Consider the following 20584-nt stretch of genomic DNA (forward strand, 5'->3'; position numbering starts at 1 on the left):
TCATGATATACATTTTCTTTTAAGGCGGTGTTTGAAGCTGCTTTTGATTTTCACAGATGACTTATTTGCTGTGTTCGGATCTAAAGACCGTTAGCTATTAAGCCTATATATTTTTAGTGATATTATTATTATTAATAATTTGTAATTGTATTGTTATTAGTCAGTCATTAAATGTTTTGTGAATATGCTATGGAAACAAAAAATGCTGGCGAACAGCAATATCGTTTTCATCTTGGCTTAAACAACTGCATAAGAGTGATGCGTCTTTTTTATAAAAAGCACTATTGACAATTTGTGAATAGATCACAAAATAGACTGAGGAATAGACTGATGTTGGATCATCTGAAGATTACCTTTCTGCTCGTCTCCTCAGATCTTTTAACTTCTGTGCCATGCAGACCTTGATCTCAGTGCCTCCGATGTGTCTTTTTGACATGGTCTGTAAGAAATGAGATTGATAACATTGAAATTTGAAAACAAGTTTGGAATGCCAAAGAGGGCCTAAATAATCCAATAATCTATACTGTGTAAAAAAGATGTCAATGATTCATCAAAAAGTGCAAAAGTATTATTTTCATTAGAGTAATGAAAAATTGGAGACTTTTTAAATTGGAGACGTGAAAAAGAACATTTTTGTGTGCTAAAGGAGTCATGAAATGGATAATCAAAATATTCTTGATATTTACACATTTAAGAGGTGAGATTAGAAAATGATCACATTTACAAACATTGGACATTTTTAGCGCAAAACACCTCACAAACTTTGTGAACTCCAGGAACAAAATATAAAATACTGAAACGGCATTTAAAGCGTCAACGATTTAAAGTGCCAACGATTTCGATTTTGGCACACTGCAGCAGCTGACCACTAAGGAGCGAATGTACAGTGAAGTGACAACGTGACATTAGGGGTGTCGAAATTAATCGTTTCAACGATGCATCGCAATGCAAACGAGGGCGATTCGGTATCGGTATAGTAATAGACATAACCGATTATAATGTACTGACACTTTTCTGATGTCATTTGTCGCGTACGTGCTTTGTCGCGGTAGCACTGAGGGAGGCGAGACGCGAGTGTAAACGCAGCCATAGTGTACCTTTAATTAAAGTTGTATATTATTTCCATGAGGATAAAGATGTTTATGTCAGTGAGTGGTCAGTGTGAAACAAAGCAAAAGGCGATACATGTATGAATGATCAAATTAAAATTGTTCACCCAAACATCAAAAATTTGTCATCACTTACTCACCCTCCAGCTTTTCCAAACCTCTTTTTTGTTTAACAGAAGAAAGAAACTCATACAGGTTTGTAACAACTTGAGGGTGAATTTTTGGGTGCACATTTCTTGAAATTACCCTTCTTATTAATTTTGATCACAAAACTCACAAGGAGAATTTTTTTTTTTTGCAAAATGCAGTACAGGTGGAACTGTAAAACTGAAATGCTTACCCTCTTGCAAACGCCTTATCTCCTTTTCCTTGGTTTTTCAGCCTCTCCTCAAGCTCCTTTACATCATTTTTGTAGTCTCTCTATCAGTGTAGAAAGAGGAGAGGTATACAAGAGAAAGAAAATAGATAAAGCTACTTGAAGTGCTGAAGAACTTTCTAGAATCTTGTAATTATGAAAATATATCTGTTATCTGTTGCTCAGATAGAGACAACTAATGAATTGTGAATTTTGTTTTCTCTCACCATGTACTGCCTATTTGGTGACATATGTATGAAAAATACACTTTTGCCAAATACTCCCCTCTTCAGTTACAAATTGTTCGCAATGCATTAAAACAGATCCTTTTAAATCCTGTGGAGTTTGTCTACTATGTTTGCGATTTTTGTGCGTTTTAAAAGTTGATAATATATTTGTTTCAAATGTACAGTTTGCAAAAGGGCAGGTTACAGTCTCATGTTGCTTTAGATGGCTAAACTATGTCTTTTCCTCACAGATGTCACTGAACTCACAAACTGAACAACTGAATGTAGAAAACTCTCTTGCTTTTTTTTCAGAGTGAAATTTTGCCAGATGAGTCTTTAACGCACCTTTGGTGTTGAATGTATGTAAATGCAGTGAAGTGTTCTGGTCACGTGCCAGTGTTTCAGTAGATATTGCTGTAGGTAGGTGAATTGACTGGCTTTTTGTCAGAAAACTTGCAGTGACGACAGAGCCTCACTTTGGCCACACCCTGATGGAGAAATAAAAGTACAATTGATCACAAAAAATAAAAGTACAATTGATCACAAAATAATAATAATAATTTGACGCTTATAAAATAATTTAACATAACTATATTAGTTAGGCCTGTTTCCTTAAATTTGTGATGAAACCGGAGTTGCAACCAATTTTCCTTCTGTTATTTAATGAGCTTTCTCACCTCACCTGTGTTTCCCACTTCTCTGGCAGCAGCTTTCTTCAGAAATGTTGACATTTTGGAGCTTTCCTCTGTTGTAGAGGGATTATTTGTGTTGCTGCTGAAATCACAGAACATTTTTTATCAATAGGCCTAAGTTATTTGTTTCAGCAATTTTTAAGCACTCCATGTAAATGACGTCACCGATTAACAGTACGTTTACGTTAAATAAATTAGCTCACGTCCAAGCAAAATCTTTACAAAACTATCAAAACCTCTCATCTACACATAAGATGTGATTAAAGGCCCAAACTTTCATAAACAAAAGCTCAAGCTATAAAGTTAACTGTTAGCCTAACGTTACCTCTTCTGAAAACGGTTGAGATGCTAACGGATTTTTTCGAAGACACTAAACCATTTCTATAAAGTAAATATTCAACAGAAGCGTGTCAATTACAAGTAAGATAAGTGTCAAGAACAGCTGTGTGTATTATTTGTGTGATTTTAGAGGCTAAACTCACCTGAAAGCAGTGAAAACAACAGCGAGAGACGGAGTTTTGCTGACAGTTGCAGTAACGTTAGTGCGGTCCCGTGCCGTTTCCATGGCAACTCATCTCCGCTCCAGTGTTTGAACTTGAAGGCGGCTCGAGTGTTCACGCGCACGCACATTAAAACGCGTCAAAGTCACACAGCATTTACAAACATAAACATCTAGAATAAGAACCTTACTTGAATAAAAATCTCATTATTCAATCATGAATTTAAAACTCATTTTGAAGTTCTATGACCCATTCATAGGTGCAAATTACCACTACTGCACGTGATAGTATTAGTGGGACAATTGTGGCTTTTTTATAATTTCACATTTTTTTATTGTTGTTTTTACGAACACTCAAGCCCCATATTTCATTTGAACGCGTGCTAAAAATGCTCATAGGCAGTATTTTTTATACCACCAACACTTTGCTTTTGATATTGCTACAGCTAGGTCAGTTTCACCATTTGTTTTTAATTCTGTGCTTTCGGATTCTTTTTAAATGTAAACAAGTAATAAAAACTCAGTGAGTGTTTTAGCGCAATTTTCTCACGTCATGGGATCACAACACTAAGAGATATTAAATGAAAGAGAAAATATAAAAAATACCCCAAATCGCACGAAAATAACACCCAAAACGCACATAATTAAATCGTGCATTTATTAGAACTAGTTTCGGTGAAGAAATGTCACTTTCGCTTTGTTTATCAAGGCTGTCCAGAATCAGGAAGTGTACACAGGATGCGTCATGCAGAAGAGGTCACGTTGAATCACGTGTGATGATGATTGACAGCCGTGCAGCCGAATCATATTTCTCAGAGTGCGCTGTTTGAGCTATTCAGATGGTATAATTCAGTGGAAAATGAATAGGAATTGTATTCTGTATTGGCGAAATATTTTAGTAACATATGATAATTAATCAATATTTCTCCAAATATACAATAATAGTTTTATAGGTGAAAAGGCAATATTTTTCTTATTTCCCTTCATATAAAGTTTTAATTAATTTTTGAAGCATAAAGGAAAGACTTTTGATCAATTCTTTTTTTCTAATATTATTTTAAATTTTAGAAGCTATCGATTGCAATTTGTTTCAACTCGATAGCTATTATGGTTGCCGATAAATTTGCAAAAAACGGATTTTTTTCTGGAATTTCCAGGAAATCCAAACTCTTTTCCTGGATTTTTTATTTTTTTTGTGCGTTCCCGAGATTAGACCTTCCTTAACATAATGCCGAAAACCCGAAGTCTCTAGGTGGTCTGGTTGAGGAGTAGATAGAAGTGCAAGATTGGTGCGCACAGACAGAACAGAAATCATGAGTTAACAATCGCAATTTTGTCCGGTGGAAAACTGCGCTAAAAATAAATTAAAACAAATATATCCTACATTTATAAATTAAAGATGTCCTGTAAGCGCTCAGAAACACATGGACCGACTATCGGCTTGCCACTGGTGTGCCGACGGTGGCCCAGCCGCGGAAAACCGCTGGTGGCGTGCCACCCAAAAAACGCTGGCAGACCGACGGGATTTTCAGATTGGTCGGGTTGCCGATGGTGTGCCGCCGGAGGTCCGACCGTGTCAAACCGCTGACTTTGTGCCGCCCAAAAAACGCTGGTGGACCGCCAGGTCATTGTTAGCTGGGATGATTCACATGTTAAAAATGAACATGTGTTTTCCACATGTGCCACATGCCCCATTATGTTCACATGTGGTGACATGTTGTTCACATGTGGTGAAACGTTGTTCACATGTGGTGACATGTTGTTCACATGTGGTGAAACATTGTTCACATGTGGTGAAACATTGTTCACATGTGGTGACATGTTGTTCACATGAGAACACATGTGATCACATGAGGTCACATGTAATCACATGTGGAAAACATGTGATAACATGTGAAATTCATGTGTTTTTTCTGTAAGTAACTTTGCAACTACATGTCAACTAACTCTCATTAGAGTATTAGAAAAGACTATAGATATAGAAAGACTGTTCAGTCCTATTACTTATGAATAGGAGAAACTGCAACGCACAATATGGCAGAATAAGTCCCGCCTTCTAAGTAAAAGAGCCAATCACTGATTGATAAAGTCATTGCATCGCTGCAGCTGCCTTTAGAAGCTCCAGTTCACATCGAAACCTGAGACTCGTGCACATGCGCATTAGCTGGTCTAGCCTGAAAATACATTTTTTAATGCTATTTTAGTATAAGAAACAACAGTAGGTCTTTATTTTACAGTCCTTAATTATAGTCCTGTAATCACATTAACTAGGTACTAACCCTGAACCAACCCCTAAACCTAACCTTAACCCATGTATTTACTTTACATCAACCAGAACTTTTTAAGGTAAGTACACTGTAAAATAAAGTTCAACCAAAACCACCTTTATGGGACAGTTCATGTCAGATTTTGTTGCTGAATTGAAATATGTTATTTAATTGTGAGTTTGGCAATTTCTCATTAAAATCTCATGAGATTAGTGGTCAACAAATGTGTTTTACCTTAAAAGGGTGATTTTTAAACCATATCCATAGCGTCCATATGTTGTTAGAGCTTAATTGTAGCTCTACATTATTTCAACCCTGTATTATTAAGTTTGGAATTCATAAACCGTAGGCTATAGATTTGAAGATGCAAAAAAAGGTCAGCTTTATTAGACAGCAAGCAAATATTGCACCGCATCACATTATTAACAGTCATTCTTGTTTTATGCCAAGAATTATAATTTTTCTGTAAAAAAAAAAGTTTTTGTAATGTAATGTTTTTAAAAGAATTCTCCGTAACACTTTACAATAAGGTTTCATTAGTTAACATTAGTTAACTACTTTAGTTGGCATGAACTAATAATAAAATGCACCTCTACAGCATTTTTAATCTTAGTTAATGCTATGTGTACTAACCTGAACAAACAATGAACGGCAGTAATTTTGTGAAATAGGATTACAATTTAAAAGAACTGTTTTCTATTTTAATATACTTTAAAATGGCATTTAAACCTCGCTAAATAAAATTCTAAATTTCTTTATAAAAAATTCGTAATTAAAACTTAAAGAAATTTACTTCTGTTTTTTATGTTTCTTTTAAATGTGAAAAAAAAGTTTTAAAGAGGTAAAAGGATATCAGGATTGAACAAAGACTACATAGACCACAAAAGCATGATATTTTGATTTAAATAAAAGCTAAATAGCACAGCATACTGCATAAATGCATTCTTTTAAGCTTTATTAAACATTTTTACGCTTTACAAATCAAAATAAGCTTCTACTGTACATTAATTAGTCTACTGTATTATAAACATCTTCACTGTAGATACCAAGAAGGACTTAAGAGATCTAAAGAACTTCAGGAGCTGAACGAGGAGGAAGAGAAAGCAGAAGAGAAGCAGGAGTCTGAAGAAGAAACAAGAGGAAATACAGATAAAGACAGGAAGTCTAATAGGTAACCCTGACTTCAAGGTGTTTGGCTGTCACATCATTTTCAATAAATCTCTGGTCACATTGCTTTTGTGCCTTATTTCAGCAGGTTTGAGGAGGCATTAGAGGTCATTGACCGGATATGCCCCAAATTCTTCCGACGGAATCGGGTGCTTTGGATTGTCCTCACTCTCTTCTTTGCTTCATTCGTATTGGTCAATGTCATAAACTTCTTCAGTAGCCGCTACAGTGACAGCGGAGACACGTCTGCAGAGAAGTCCGCCATTCCAGGCAAGAAGAAGTTTTTTGGACTGAATGTAGGGTCGAAGACTCCTGCCCCTGAATGACATTATTCCCCCATCAAACACAGCTCATATTGTTTCTACGAGTCTTTCACACTGCATTTAGTAAATAGCAGAACTACCTGTTATTGTTTAGGGACCAAGTGTGCGTAGATGAGGAATCAGATTTGCTTTGATAAGTTATATTACTTGAGGTTGGGAAAGTTACTGCAGAGAAACGCTTTATGCGACTAATGTCACAGTCGATATATGATTATACCACTCAAACCTTATGATTAAACTTCTCAGGTTTTGTGAAATATATATTTGAAATATTAACTACAATATTTAATACAGAATTTGGTACAGTATGTTTTCAATTCTTTGCAATTGTCTATGTTGTTTATTTGAATTGACATTCCAAGGTAGATCCTGAAGTGCAATATTTTGCAGCTGGTAGTTGACGGTTGTGTGTGGGCTTGTGCCTTCAGAGCACTGATTTTAATAGTACAGAATTTTTCACAACTTTGAAGAGCACTTTTAACTAGCATGAAAGAATTCATATTTGCACATGTGTGCTTGTGTTTACTGTTGTGCCACTTCACCTTGTAATAAAGGTGTTTGAAAATCAGACCTGTTTGGTTCTGGAGTACATGTGATATTTATTGCTCCAGGTTTTCACAATATAGTAAATAGGGGAATTTTAAATGATTGATCCTATTTCAAAAGAAAAACAAAATTATTGATACCAATTTATTTTAAGGTGACGCAGTTACACGTTATTACATGTAATAACAGTAAATTATGCTTATGCTACTGGACTGCTGAATGCTTGGATCTGATTGGTTGACAAACATTCTAAGGTGTGTGATTATTTTCATAATTTCATTATTCTCATTATTTTCAAAGTAGATCCAGGCAGGTCTTGACTGCATTACATCATGTCTATATCACTTCACCAAATTATTTCAGTTATTTCAAATGTCCTTACAGCCTAAAACAGCAAAAGAACCAAAACCAACAACAACACTGACAAATTATTTCCATGTTTTTTGCCACAAAATTAATTTTGGCACACAGGTAATTCACATACGCTTAATCTCTGAAATTAGCAATGGATGCTTTGGATGAGATACGTAAGAAATTTGTCCTACACACAAGAGCATTTTAAGGAAAAAAACCTGACAAATGTCTTTAAAAACATCATCTGAGCATTGTTTTGAGGTGTGGTAACCGTAGTATAAGTGGAATAATTGAAAACTAATGCACACCCACTGTAAACCCTAACATTCAAAATAATTTATTGGTTTGAGTAGGGCCAACTTAAATTATACAAATTAGTTCCATCAAATTAACTTTTATGAGTTTTCTTTCAATTTCATATTAATGGGAATATACTTCTACTCATAAAAAATTCTAGGGGTGCAAATAATTGTGTGAAATTCTGTATATTTTATGATATATCAATGCAAGTTAACTTTCAGTTAAAACAACTCAAACATGCATTTTAGTCAGCTTAAGCTTTGTCTGTGAAACCCGGGGAAAAGTTTCACAGTACAGTAAATAGGTGAATTAAAAATAAACAGGTCATATTTCACCCCCCAAAAAATCAAGAGTACAAACAAAATAATTAAGCTTTTTTTTTTTTTTTTTTTTTGGCATTGGGTTATTGTTTTCATGACTTTCAAGTGCATTTTCCCTGCAAATTCAAATTTTCATTTCTGTAATAATGGGTCAAGTACAACAAATAGAACCGAGATGTAGTATGTATATTTAAATAATATCATTATTAAAATAATACATTTTCTCAGAAATGAAAATGACATGTTTTCACATTATACTAATGGTATTTAAATATCATCTACATAATTTAAATGTCAATAAAAGAAATTTAAATTTTACAGTGCACCAATATTGTGTTATTTTCTTTGTCCAAAAATACTGAAAATTCTTTAATATATATTTTCTGTTTATACGGGCAAAATTTTACTGTCAGGTTCTTTCCAGAAAAATTATTTGCTCATTTTTTCCAAGTCACTTCCTGGCAGTGAGATGATGATGTTGTATGATTGTAAGTGTGTGTGTTGGAGAGATGTTTTGCCGGAAGTGGGATAGAGCTGTGTCTGCGTTATATCACAGGAAGCTGGATCAGCCCGTTAATAAGCAAGCACAAGGGAACAAGAGGAAATTGTCCATTTGAGAGAGCAAAGCCGAACAAACAACTCAAGAGGTCACAGAGATCTAAGCACATCATCTCTGAGCCGTCTTCATAAACAACAGAGAATCAATTCAGAGCTGCTACACTCTTCTTCAGATTGATAAATGCCACACATATTAAGAGTCACTGAAAATACTATAGACTATAAAATTGTTTTATCACTCAACCTAAAAATTTTACTTCAAAGAAATTTTGCAGGTGACACCAATAAAAATAAAAACAGTTTATACAGATAAAGTTTTTTTTTCCTATAGCTAAATGAACTGTCAGATGAATAGTCAAATGAACAGTAAAATCTCTTTAATCTCATGTTTTCTTCATAGGTTGCTAAATGGAGACTTTTGCTTGTCTCCTTCTTAAATGATTCTATCAAGAAAAAGACCCAAGTAATTTCACATAGATCGCTAGTGTTTTAGAAGAAATGTCTCACACTTTGCCACGGTATGCCAAAAAATCTGAGATTTCAAAATGCCTCTGCCACATAAAAATGTAAATACTTATAAATAAAAATAAGTAAATAAAAATACTTTGATAAATCATAATTCTAAAATAAAAAGTAAAAATTATGAGATAAGTCATATTATGAGATAAAAGTCTGAAAAGTTTTTTACTTTTTTGTCATGATTTAGACTTTGTCATAATTAAAATTTTTAACTCATAATTTTGTACTTTTTATGTCAGAATTCTGACTTATTATTTTAAATTAAAACATAATTACGCATTTTTATCTCATAATTTAAATTTGTTTATCTCATAATTGTGGCTTTTTTATCTCATAGTTTTGTTTGTTTGCCATAATGATTTACCAAACCATAATGTTTTTCTTGTGTGGAGATAGGCTTCATTGGTGATCATAATTATGACTTTTATGATTTACCAATGCATGATTTTTTTTCTTATGGTTTTTCATGTCATAATTCTGACTTTTACTTATTAGTATCTCAGAATTTAAACCTTTTGTAATAATTGACTTTTTATCTCATAATTTTGTACTTTTTGTCACAATTATGACTTAGTATCTCATAATTGTGACTTTTAATGTCCTAATTAAAATTTTGTATCTCATAATTATGACGTTTTAATCGCAGTTTTTCTCATTAATCTCATTATAATTTACCAAAGCATGATTTTTTTTTCTTGTGTAGAGATTATGATAAATTATGAGATAAACTGATCATTAGTGTCAAGTCAAGTCAAGTCATCTTCATTTATATAGCGCTTTTAACAATGTAGATTGTTTCAAAGTAGCTTTACAGAGATAAACGTATAATTTAAGGTAACAGAGATTGTTTTGGCTTTATAGCGGTTCTTTAATAAAGTTATTGTCCAGCTAAAGTTAGTTTTGATTGATTCGCTTCGTCGCAACGGTCATTTGTTATTAAATTTGGGGCTGCTAAGACACCATTCTCTCTACACACACTTTAAAAGTGAACCTGTGAGAAACGCTGATGGCGCTCACATGCGCATTAAGAATTGGTTCTATAGTTATGTGCGTTTGAATATATGTGCGCAGGTTTGGAATTCCCTACAGACCAAGCCTAAACAAAGTACTGGCGTTTCCTTATAATTTTTGATACTGAATTTTTTATATTTTTTTTATCACTTCGGGGTAGATACGCGAATTGAGTTTCCCGACAACGCTTTATCTGTAGAGTGGTAAAGGGATCCTCCATAGGGAGAGACTAGTTGGCACTTCAGCACTGCGTTGGATCGGGTCCAGGCGAAGGTCCTTCAGTGATCAGTTTATCTCATAATTGTGACTTTTGCAGAATAATTATGATTTATCAAATCATGATTTCTTATGATTTTTTTACGTCATAATTATGACTTGTATCTCATAAGATTGACTTTTTGTCATAATTCTGACTTTTACTTAGTATATCTTAATTTCAGCTTTTTGTAATAATTATGACTTTTTATCTCATAATTGTTTACTTTTATGTCATTATTATGACTTAGTATCTCATAATTTTTACCTTTTATGTCATAATTTTGATTTAATAGTTTCAACTGTTTGTCATTATTGAAAATTGGCTTCCATAGTGATCAGTTGTCTCAGGGAATTTAGGAAAACCATCCGAGACAAAGTTGGGTTACACTTTATTTTAAGTTGTCAGTGTTACAGTGTAATTATACATTTTAATGCTGGGTAATATTAATTAACAACATGCACTTATATGGGATTATGAATAGGTTGTGGTTCAGGGTTAGTTTCATGTAGCTGAGCATAATTTACTGTTATTACTACAAGTAACATGTAACAAAGACATTGTAAAATAAAGTTGATATTGAAATGACTGGACCATTTTCCTCTGGATTATGGATTTCCTGCCATTGGTTACGGATTTCTACCGTTCTTGCTATGACACAAAGGATGTAAACGGTTGACTGTGTGGTGCAGTGCGTCAGCAGGTCTTCAATCATCACTAGGTGTTTTCATGGTGAAAACATTCTCGCCTTGGCCTAAAGCAGACTCCTGAAGAGCCCAGTCCCTCATAGATGCCAGCACACCTCCTGTTTCCTCTTCCCCACTGCGCTGGCTTGGTCATGACACTTTGTACGGGTCATTTATGCAATAACCGCCCCTCTACGCACAGGCCGCTCCCCTGGGGAGTTTAGCCTCCCTATAACCTCTCCGCTTGGCACTCAGGACACATCAGAGATCACACTTTGCTCAGAAACTCACAGTGAGCAGACTTCACCACCATGGCAAGAGTCTGGATGATGATGATGATGAAGATGACACTTTTCAACAGTTTAATCATGTCTAGTCTAACTTTTGACATCCATTTGATAAAAGGTAAGGGCATTTATTTATCTTAATCATCTTTGGATGTTTACTACATTTAATTAGATGTCTATATTGAATGATTATATGGAATGACTTTATAAATGACTCAGACCGCTTATAAATAATAACAATTTGACTATTTTGACTCACCTTTCAGTTTGTAATAACTGCATTCTATTTCTTTTTTTTGTTCCTCTAATGGGCAGTGAACCCTAAACAAGCCATCTCCGGTGTAACTGAAATTACCATTGGAAATAGATACGCCTTAAATGCATCGGCAGCCAGAGATCTTTGTGAGCATCTTGGTTTGACTATTGCAAGCAAAGCACAGGTGACAGAGGCACACAAACATGGTCTGGAGTCATGCAGGTAAAAACAACGTACAATGCTGAATGGACCATTATAATAAACACATTAAATTGTCAATTTAATTAACATTTTTTCTTTTTAAATCTCAGGTTCGGGTGGATAGACGAGCAAATAGCTGTTGTTCCCCGAGTTCAGGTTAAAGCGAACTGTGGCAATGGCAAGACTGGGATTGTCGTGTGGCGTGCAAATCCCGATAAAGAATTTGATGTGTTTTGCTTCAATTCAACAGGTAAAATATTTGGCTTGACTGTGAATAATTGTTAGATACTGTGGTTACGGATCCATGATTGACAATCACGTATACGCACGTTTTTTTTTTTCTTAAAGGTACACGTTGTAACTTTTTTTGTTCAAAATGAACAACATTTAAATAACGAGTCAATACATCATCAATCCTATACCTCCAAAACGTGTCTTGTCTTACCCTGATTCACTATGGTAAGCCTATTATAAATCTTTATATTTTCGATGTATAATGTGATGGTTTCGCAGGAAATTGCGTACATACGTCACTCGCTCGTGCGTGTCTCGTCATTTCTGTAATTAGAGAAAAGGTTAGTTGTCACAATGAGTGAGAAAGTTTGACATGGAGCAGCTGAATCTCAATCTCCGGGAATCACCCTTTAAAAAAACAAACAAGCAGAGGAGCGTCTGCTGGCAAAAAGAGAACGCGATACGTACAAATTCGATCAGGTTGGCTTTTTAGAGACGGCGAGAACTGAGGGTTTTGAAACGTTGTAAAAGCGATGCGGAGATGGCGTTTTTATTACTGAATGGGTTAATAAGGTATTATATTGAACAATAAATTGTCATATGCAGCTCTCTAACAAAGTTGATTGTAAAGCATTATGTATTGTGAAGGTAAATTTGATTATTGTTGTTTTTTATTTTCAAGAAAGCACCGTATCTGTTAATGGGTTAAGCTACAGTAACATCTTCAGCTAGTCAGCTTGAGATTCTTTCCATCTAAACTGGTTAAATCTCTTAAGTCTATTAGTTAATGTTTTATGAGCAGCAGGAGAACCATTTCATCCGCACAGTCACGCAGAGCCGAAGCACAACCAAACAATGTTCTGCTGCAAAATGAAGAGTTGTTTTTAACCGCTAGAGGGCCAAAAGTTACATAGTGTACCTTTAATGAATTTCTCATATTCTAAATTTGCATCATGTGATAGTAATTTGCATAAAATACGGCACAATCATCTCCACACAAGGGCTGATCTTTGGCATTCACACCAAGATGGTCAAGTAAAGCGCAGTGTGCCATTTTCAAATTAAACCAATTAAAACTAAATTAACAGTTTTATATGGATGTTTCTGACCTTTCATTAGCTGTGCACGTTTTAATTGATTTATTACTGCTCAGAAATAATTCATACTTTTGTGAAGTCACTAGTTAGACACTAGTTATATTTTTAAAACATAGGCTTTTTTAAAATGTCTAGCTTCTAAGGCAACTGAGTATGTGATTTATTTATTTTTTGTTGCATGTATGTGGTTTCAGTTGGTGCAATATTTTAGAGCAAATTTTGAATTTTATTTGAATTTTAATGCAAAATAAATGACGAATCATTAAGGTTCATACGCAGATTTTATGCACAAAGATGTGCACATGTGGTTAGTGAATGAGTCCCGTTGATTGTAAATTAATAATAAAGAAGCTAATACGTTTTATGTACTCCTTTTAAAGTTCGTCATTTCACAGAAATATGAAAATGCTAATTCATACTTTTGTAGTACTTTCTCAGTTGCTTAATATTACTCAGTACTTATAATAATAATATAATTACACTGTAACAATGACACCAAAGTTTCAAGTTTCTAAGGCCACTGACTATTGAGTACATGTTTTCAATTCGTGCTAAGAGTTTTAGAGCAAATTTACAATCAATTTTAATGTAAACGTGATGATGAATCATTAATGTTTATACACATATTTTACGTAGAAACGTGCACACGTGTGGTTAGTGAATGAGATCTATTGATTGCAAATAAATAACTGGGTCCAAATTTCTGATGCTCATTTTTTTGTATGTAGGCTACTCCTTTCCAAGTTTGTGTGTCATTTGGCATCAAATCAACACAAATTGTTAGTGTGCCAAGTAAATAGGAAATTCTGGATGTGACATCATCACAGATTGGTTTCCTATGAGGGCCAGGGATGTGTTGAAACGGAAGGCAGTGAGTGGGATGAATTGGTAAATGCTTGATCGAGGTGAATGTAACCACTGAGCCATGTCTGTTATGTAACAAGCCTTTTGGTTCTGTTTGGTTGCAGATTTCGAGATACAAAACCAGGCTGCCGCAACCAGAACGACAAGAAAGCCAATCACAACACATTCATCAGTTTTTCCCACTGCTCAATCTGGAGTTCGTCTGAGGAAAATCCCATTTTCTAAACAACCTTCCCCATCGTCTCCACTCAATTCCGTTTCTTCCTCGGTTCCTTCTTCACTCTCTCACGGTTCCTCCGTTAACCACATGGATGATGAAGGGAAACATCTGCCCATGAGCGGCACCACAATGGATGGTAAACTGCTGTTTTCAATACGACAGAAGTTATTGTTCAGTTAATGTCGGCATGAAATCAAAATTGATCCTATTTACTTCACTAGAGCACATTACTAGTCTTGTGGAAAACAATTTATCCATGCAAATTAATCCACAAAATAAATAAATACATAGCGTGCTGAATGGAACACCTGCTTTTCAAGATCCAATCAATTCCCAAAGGAAAAAACAAGCCACGCCCTCTATTTTTCTCATTCAATATTCCGTTTCACTCGGAAAATACAGTCGGTCGCAACTTCTGGTTCACATAGACTTTCATGCATGAAATGGAAGTTGCAAAAGTCTATTGTTACAATTGTCCTTATTGTGATGTATAATCGAGTGAAATGAAGGGCGGGACTTGATTTTGTCCATCAGGAGATGATTGGATTGTTGAGGAGGGGAAATCATTTTGATGAAAGGTCATGAGATTATATAAATAAAATGGTGTGCACGGATAAATCCTAAATAATAAACACGTAATATTTCATTTAAAAAATAAATGAAAATAAGAATTTGTCCATTTTGATTTCATGGTGACTTTAAACCCCAAAGCTGTCTTGTATTTACTGTTATCTCTTTTCTGATTTGCAGCTGTTCCAGCTGCCTTACTGATCGCAGTCACCTTTGCAGTCATGCTTGCTGTATTTATAGCACTTTACTATTTCAAAACGTAAGTTCTTCAGTTATTAACTTTATCCAAATGTTTTCAAATATTAAGGTACGTTCTGACCTTCAGAGCAAATCCCTAGAATTCCAGAGCTAATTTTTTATTATAGACTTTTTTCACTCATTGAAAAGTGTAAATCCTGAGTGGATATGAATGTTTTAATCATATGGAAAGCGCGACGCAAGAGTTTTTTGCTAGTTTCAGTCCGACGCAGTTATCATTTTCATGTCCTGCGCCACGTTGTTTAAATAGCAAATGCATTTGCGCCCATTTGTGCGCCCATGGGCGTGCTGGTCTGAAAACTAAGTGTGTTCTGGCGCATTGTTGGGATGTTGCTATTTTGAGGCAACAGAAATAGACTGCGTCATTGACCAAGTGAAACCTGGTCTAAAGTCAATGGAGCAATATTTTTTTGTTATTTAATGAACGGGTTAGTAATGTGCGCCTATAGGCGGGTCCACAACGCGCGTACACTCTGCTTATTACACACACAGGGACGCACAGCAGCACACAAACATGCCAAATATTTAAAATAAAAGGATTACAATGTAAACAGTTATTATTATGTACATAAACATTTGGTGGAATCCGGTTTGTCCCGTAGATGGTCTGCTTGCGCACTTTTACCTCGCGCACGAGCAGATCCGTTTGCGCTCTGGAGATGCGTTCGGTCTTTCCACTATCAAATTCCATCATGTAAATAGCCATTACTCATTAAGAGAATAGGGACAACCCTTTTAGACCATGCGCCTGGTGCGCCAACCATTTTTCCCATCGTTAAACTAGCAAAAGTGGATTCAGACACGCCCTAAGTGAACTTGCGCCGTGCACTTTTAACGATCTAAGCGCATTGTCTAAAAAGGCCCGAAATGTTCAGTCATATCAGTAGCCAACATAGACAGCAACAGTGTCGGCCCACATCTGGTACATGTGGATTCCACGAGTACCAGATGTGGGCCGGATCTGGGCCAAAACTATGTTGCTTTCTGGGTAATAAAAGTTGTGAATTGCACATATTTTTACAATGAAATTGGTAACCAAAACGATCCCATAGATGTGATGCTTCGCCCATCCAGTCTAAGATGGCTGCCAATGAGTTCTGAATTGTTTCTGCACTACAGGAATAGACCCTGCAGGACGCGGGGTGACGGCGAGCAGCAGAAGGAGTGCATTGAGACGGAGGTTTGGGAGCACTGTAGTGAGAAAGACCTGCAGAAACCACAGGAGGAGCATGTGGAGGAGAACGAGGAAGAAAACAACAGCAGCGCTTCTACAGACCAACACTGACATTTCTGACTGTGTATTTATCAGGACATCATATGATGTCTGAGACTGAAATGTCTATGTGTGTCATGATGTTTTGTAATAAAGTACAAAATTGACACTGGACAATGGACATTTAATTCAGATGGATTGTTCTAAAAGTTATTCAAAGTGTTACTTTGCTTGAGATATGTATATACACTACAAAGGTTGAAATAATTATGATTTTTTAAATGTCTTTAAAAGAAGTCTATTATTCTCATCAAGGCTTTATTTAATAAAAAAATACAGTAAAAACATCAATGTTGTGGAATAATTGTGAAATAACTGTTTTCTATTGTAATTTTACTATTGTATTTTAAAATGTAATGTATTCCTGTGATGGAAGGATGAGTGTGTGTGTGTGTCGTGTGTGTGTCGTGTGTGTGTGTGTGTGTGTGTGTGTGTGTGTGTGTGTGTGTGTGTGTGTGTGTGTGTGTGTGTGTGTGTGTGTGTGTGTGTGTGTGTGTGTGTGTGTGTGCGTGCGTGCGTGTGTGTTTGTGTGTGTGTGTGTGTGTGTGTGTGTGTGTGTGTGTGTGTGTGTGTGTGTGTGTGTGTGTGTGTGTGTGTGTGTGTGTGTGTGTGTGTGTGTGTGTGTGTTTTCAGTCCGACTGATTTTTGATGGCCGACTGATTTTTCTTTTCTAAGAAAAAAGTTGTGCTAGAATTTTATTACAGTTAAAACCCACCAATAATCATGATGCACTTATGTAATTGGTGTTAGTGACAGTAAGATTACAGCTAATATTTTTGTGCATAACTAGTGAATTTGTGGTTCTGGTCCCCCATGCACAGGTCACTGGTGAAATACTCATAATTCTGCTTTGTCAAAGATACAGAATTGTGTTAGACACAATAGCTTGCGCAGTGTCACTGAATTAGCATTGCATGTAATTAGTCAGTGACACTAATTATATACTGTATATCTTTACCATATAAAAATGATATAATTGTCTATTGTCCCTCTCCATCACTGAAATAGCCCTGCCCCATATCGGAACTTTTCACTCCTTTTAAACACTTGTATGTAAATCTGACGGTGTTGAAATCCCAGTGCTCCGTATGGTAAGTGCATCCCTGCTCACTTTATAATGGAATTCACTGCAATACAAGGGCAGGACACTTCAACACCTACCTACCTCCTACAGTTATTTCAAGATCTGTCTTTGATTTAATTTGTCAGGCTGATATAGTAGTTAGATAAAATTATTATGTTTTGCATGAAGCCAGTTATTTTGGTTGTAACCACATAAAGAATATTATTTAGGCTATCTGGAAAAAAAAAAAAAACGTTTTCTGCAGCATTTACTGTTTCCCACGATTGTATTTCCTGTGTACATACATTTATACCTCTTCAATGCATTCAGAGGCCCTGGGTTACTGACCCCCATTGATCCATTGAAGCTGAAATTAAGATATACTAAGTAAAAGTCATAATTATGACAAAAAGTCAAAATTATGAGATACAAGTCATAATTATGACATTAAAAAATCATAAGAAATCATGCTTTGATAAATCATAATGATTCTGCAAAAGTCAAAATGGTATAAGATAAACTGATCACTAATGATCAGTTTATCTCATAATTTCTCATAATCTCTACACAAGAAAAAAAAATCATGCTTTGGTAAATTATAAAAACTATGAGATTAAAAAGTCACAATTATGAGATAAAAAATTAAATTAGGACATTAAAAGTCAAAATTATTAGATACTAAGTCATAATTGTGACAAAAGTAAAATAATTATGAGATAAAAAGTCAATTATTACAAAGGGTTTAAATTAAGAGATACTATAGTATTAATTATGCTGTTCTTTTGAACTTTATATTCATCAAAGAATTTTGAAAAAAAAATTGTACACAACTGTTTTCAACATTGATAATAATAATGAATGTTTCTTGAGTATCAAACCATCATATTAGAATGATTTCTGAAGGATCATGTGACACTGAAGACTGGAGTAATGATGCTGAAAATTCAGCTTTGATCACAGGGATAAATTACAGTTTAAAATATATTAAAATAGAAAACAGTCATAAATTGTCATAATATTTCACCATTTTTTTTTATCAAATAAATGCAGCCTTGGTGAGCAGAAGATACTTCTTTTAAAAACTTTAAAAATCTTACTGACCCCAAACTTTTGAATGGTAGTGTATATATTTTTTTTATTTGTTGTGGCTCAGATGAGGGGTCATAAAAGAAATTATGAATAGAAGTGGATTTTTATCTTATTTTTGTGTTTTGTCTCAAAATAAGAAACACTTACAGGTACCCCATGTTGGCTCTTCTGTTCTTTACATAGCTGGTAGTGGTAGCCCACATTGTGATATGTTTAGAGCATCTGGTAATCTTGAAAACTGTGTATATGGATAATGGTGATCCAGTCCAAATGTCGCTTTGAATAACCGGCATTAAAGTAAGATATGATTACCTGATCCTGAATAGGAAAAAAATGGATCATTTTGATCCAGATTAAATGTTTTGAACAACTGGCCCATAAACTCATCAGAAATCGTGGATTAAACTGCTCGATTCAGGGCCGGCCCGCGGCATAGGCGGAATAGGCAAATGCTAGGGGCGCCACTCATCCATAGGGGCGCCAGAATGAGTGAACGAGTGGATTTTTTTTTTTTTTTTTAGTTTTTTTTTTTATATATATAATACTATTTTAAAACCATTAATTCGAAATACTACCAAATAAAGCAAAAAAAGTCCGGCTCTTCAATCTTCCCCCGCCCAGCGAGTGCTTGAAGTGCGTCAGAAACAGAGCGCGCGCGATCAGTTGTTGGTAATTTGTTGTGTAGCGTGCCCGCCTCATCCAATGTAGACAGCATTGCTTTTGTTAACACACAGCTCGTAGAAACGGGCCTGGCAGCTCGCGCTAGTCCTAGACACGGTGAAAGTTTCCTGATTGTGACGGATGGCCGAATTTACATGACACTTTATAAATGAGCATATAGTCTGCGATAGATACAGTGCCAAAAAGAAGAGAAGAGGATAAAAGGGGATAAAGACAGAGGTAAAGTGATGTAGTGTATGAACAATTTATTGCATTGGAGTAAGATACTATAATTTCATGGCAGTTATTTTTTACCTTAAACTTAATGTTAGCAGTTGTTCTGAGTTCTCCAGAGAGGCCCCAGACTGTGTGATTTTGTAACAATCATGTCAGTTTTAAGACGCATTTTTTATTATCACTTTTTTTTATTAATGTTTTACTCTACAGTTGTGCAGTTTTGTGGGGGATAAATACAGGCCAAAAGTTTGGAAACATTACTAGTTTTAATGTTTTTGAAAGAAGTTTCTTCTGCTCATCAAGCCTGCATTTATTTGATCAAAAATACAGAAAAAAATAATAATATTGTGATATTACAATTTAAATAATTGGTTTTCAATTTATTATACTTTAAATTATCATTTATTTCTGTGATGCAAAGCTGAATTTTCAGCATCATTACTCCAGTCTATCCTTTAGAAATCATTCTAATATGATGATTCATTATGAGTGTTGGAAACAGTTCTGCTGCCTAATATATTTGATGAATAAAATGTTAAAAAGAACTGCATTTATAAAAAAATAAAAAAATCTAATTATATAAATCTTCTTTACGATCACTTTTTATTAATTTAACACATCCTTGCTGAATAAAAGTATTGATTTATTTCAAAAAAAGAAAGAAAAAAATTACTGACCCCAAATTACTGACCAGTAGTGTATATTGTTGTTACAAAAGATTTCTATTTTTAAAACAGTTTCTTCTTTTTCTTTTTTTTTTTTATTCATCAAAGTTTCGTAAAAAGTATCACAGGTTATGGAAAAATATTAAGCAGCAGAACTGTTTCCACTTTGATTATGAATCATCATATTAGAATGATTTCTAAAGGATGGAGTAATGATCCTGAAAATTCAGCTTTGCATCACAGAAATAAATGAGAATTTAAAGTATAATAAATTGAAAACCAATTATTTTAAATTGTAATAACATATCACAATATTATTATTTTTTCTGTATTTTTGATCAAATAAATGCAGGCTTGATGAGCAGAAGAAACTTCTTTCAAAACTTTAATAATAGTAATGTTTCCAAACTTTTGACCTGTA

General features: G+C 34.7%; 2 protein-coding genes across 5 annotated transcripts in view; both read left to right on the plus strand.

Annotated features, from left to right (window-relative positions):
* The window catches only part of mrvi1 (murine retrovirus integration site 1 homolog), a 55031-nt gene extending 46548 nt beyond the window's left edge, over positions 1 to 8483 (plus strand). For all 4 annotated transcript variants that reach the window (XM_081357501.1, XM_081357499.1, XM_081357500.1 and 1 more), the window contains exons 23-24: positions 6192 to 6320; positions 6402 to 8483. In XM_081357501.1, the coding sequence (XP_081213627.1) occupies positions 6192 to 6320; positions 6402 to 6642 (370 nt within the window). In that variant the 3' untranslated portion in view covers positions 6643 to 8483. The remainder of the gene's footprint in view (positions 1 to 6191; positions 6321 to 6401) is intronic.
* A 2781-nt stretch (positions 8484 to 11264) lies between these two features.
* On the plus strand, positions 11265 to 17430 carry lyve1a (lymphatic vessel endothelial hyaluronic receptor 1a). The gene is made up of 6 exons (XM_081352749.1): positions 11265 to 11594; positions 11792 to 11954; positions 12044 to 12183; positions 14233 to 14484; positions 15099 to 15177; positions 16296 to 17430. The coding sequence occupies exons 1-6, from the start codon at positions 11501 to 11503 to the stop codon at positions 16459 to 16461; spliced, it is 894 nt and encodes a 297-aa protein (XP_081208875.1). The 5' UTR covers positions 11265 to 11500; the 3' UTR covers positions 16462 to 17430.
* Positions 17431 to 20584: the final 3154 nt, after the last annotated feature.

This window comes from Scardinius erythrophthalmus (genome assembly GCF_964197995.2).
Source record: "Scardinius erythrophthalmus genome assembly, chromosome: 2".
NCBI lineage: Eukaryota > Metazoa > Chordata > Actinopteri > Cypriniformes > Leuciscidae > Scardinius > Scardinius erythrophthalmus.

Excerpts from the sequence above, each read along its gene's own strand:
- lyve1a (XM_081352749.1), top strand. The coding sequence starts at position 11,501 with ATGGCAAGAGTCTGGATGATGATGATGATGAAGATGACACTTTTCAAC. Across the intron at positions 11,955-12,043 it reads CATGGTCTGGAGTCATGCAG|GTTCGGGTGGATAGACGAGC; the intron begins GTAAAAACAACG and ends TTTAAATCTCAG. Across the intron at positions 15,178-16,295 it reads GCACTTTACTATTTCAAAAC|GAATAGACCCTGCAGGACGC; the intron begins GTAAGTTCTTCA and ends TCTGCACTACAG.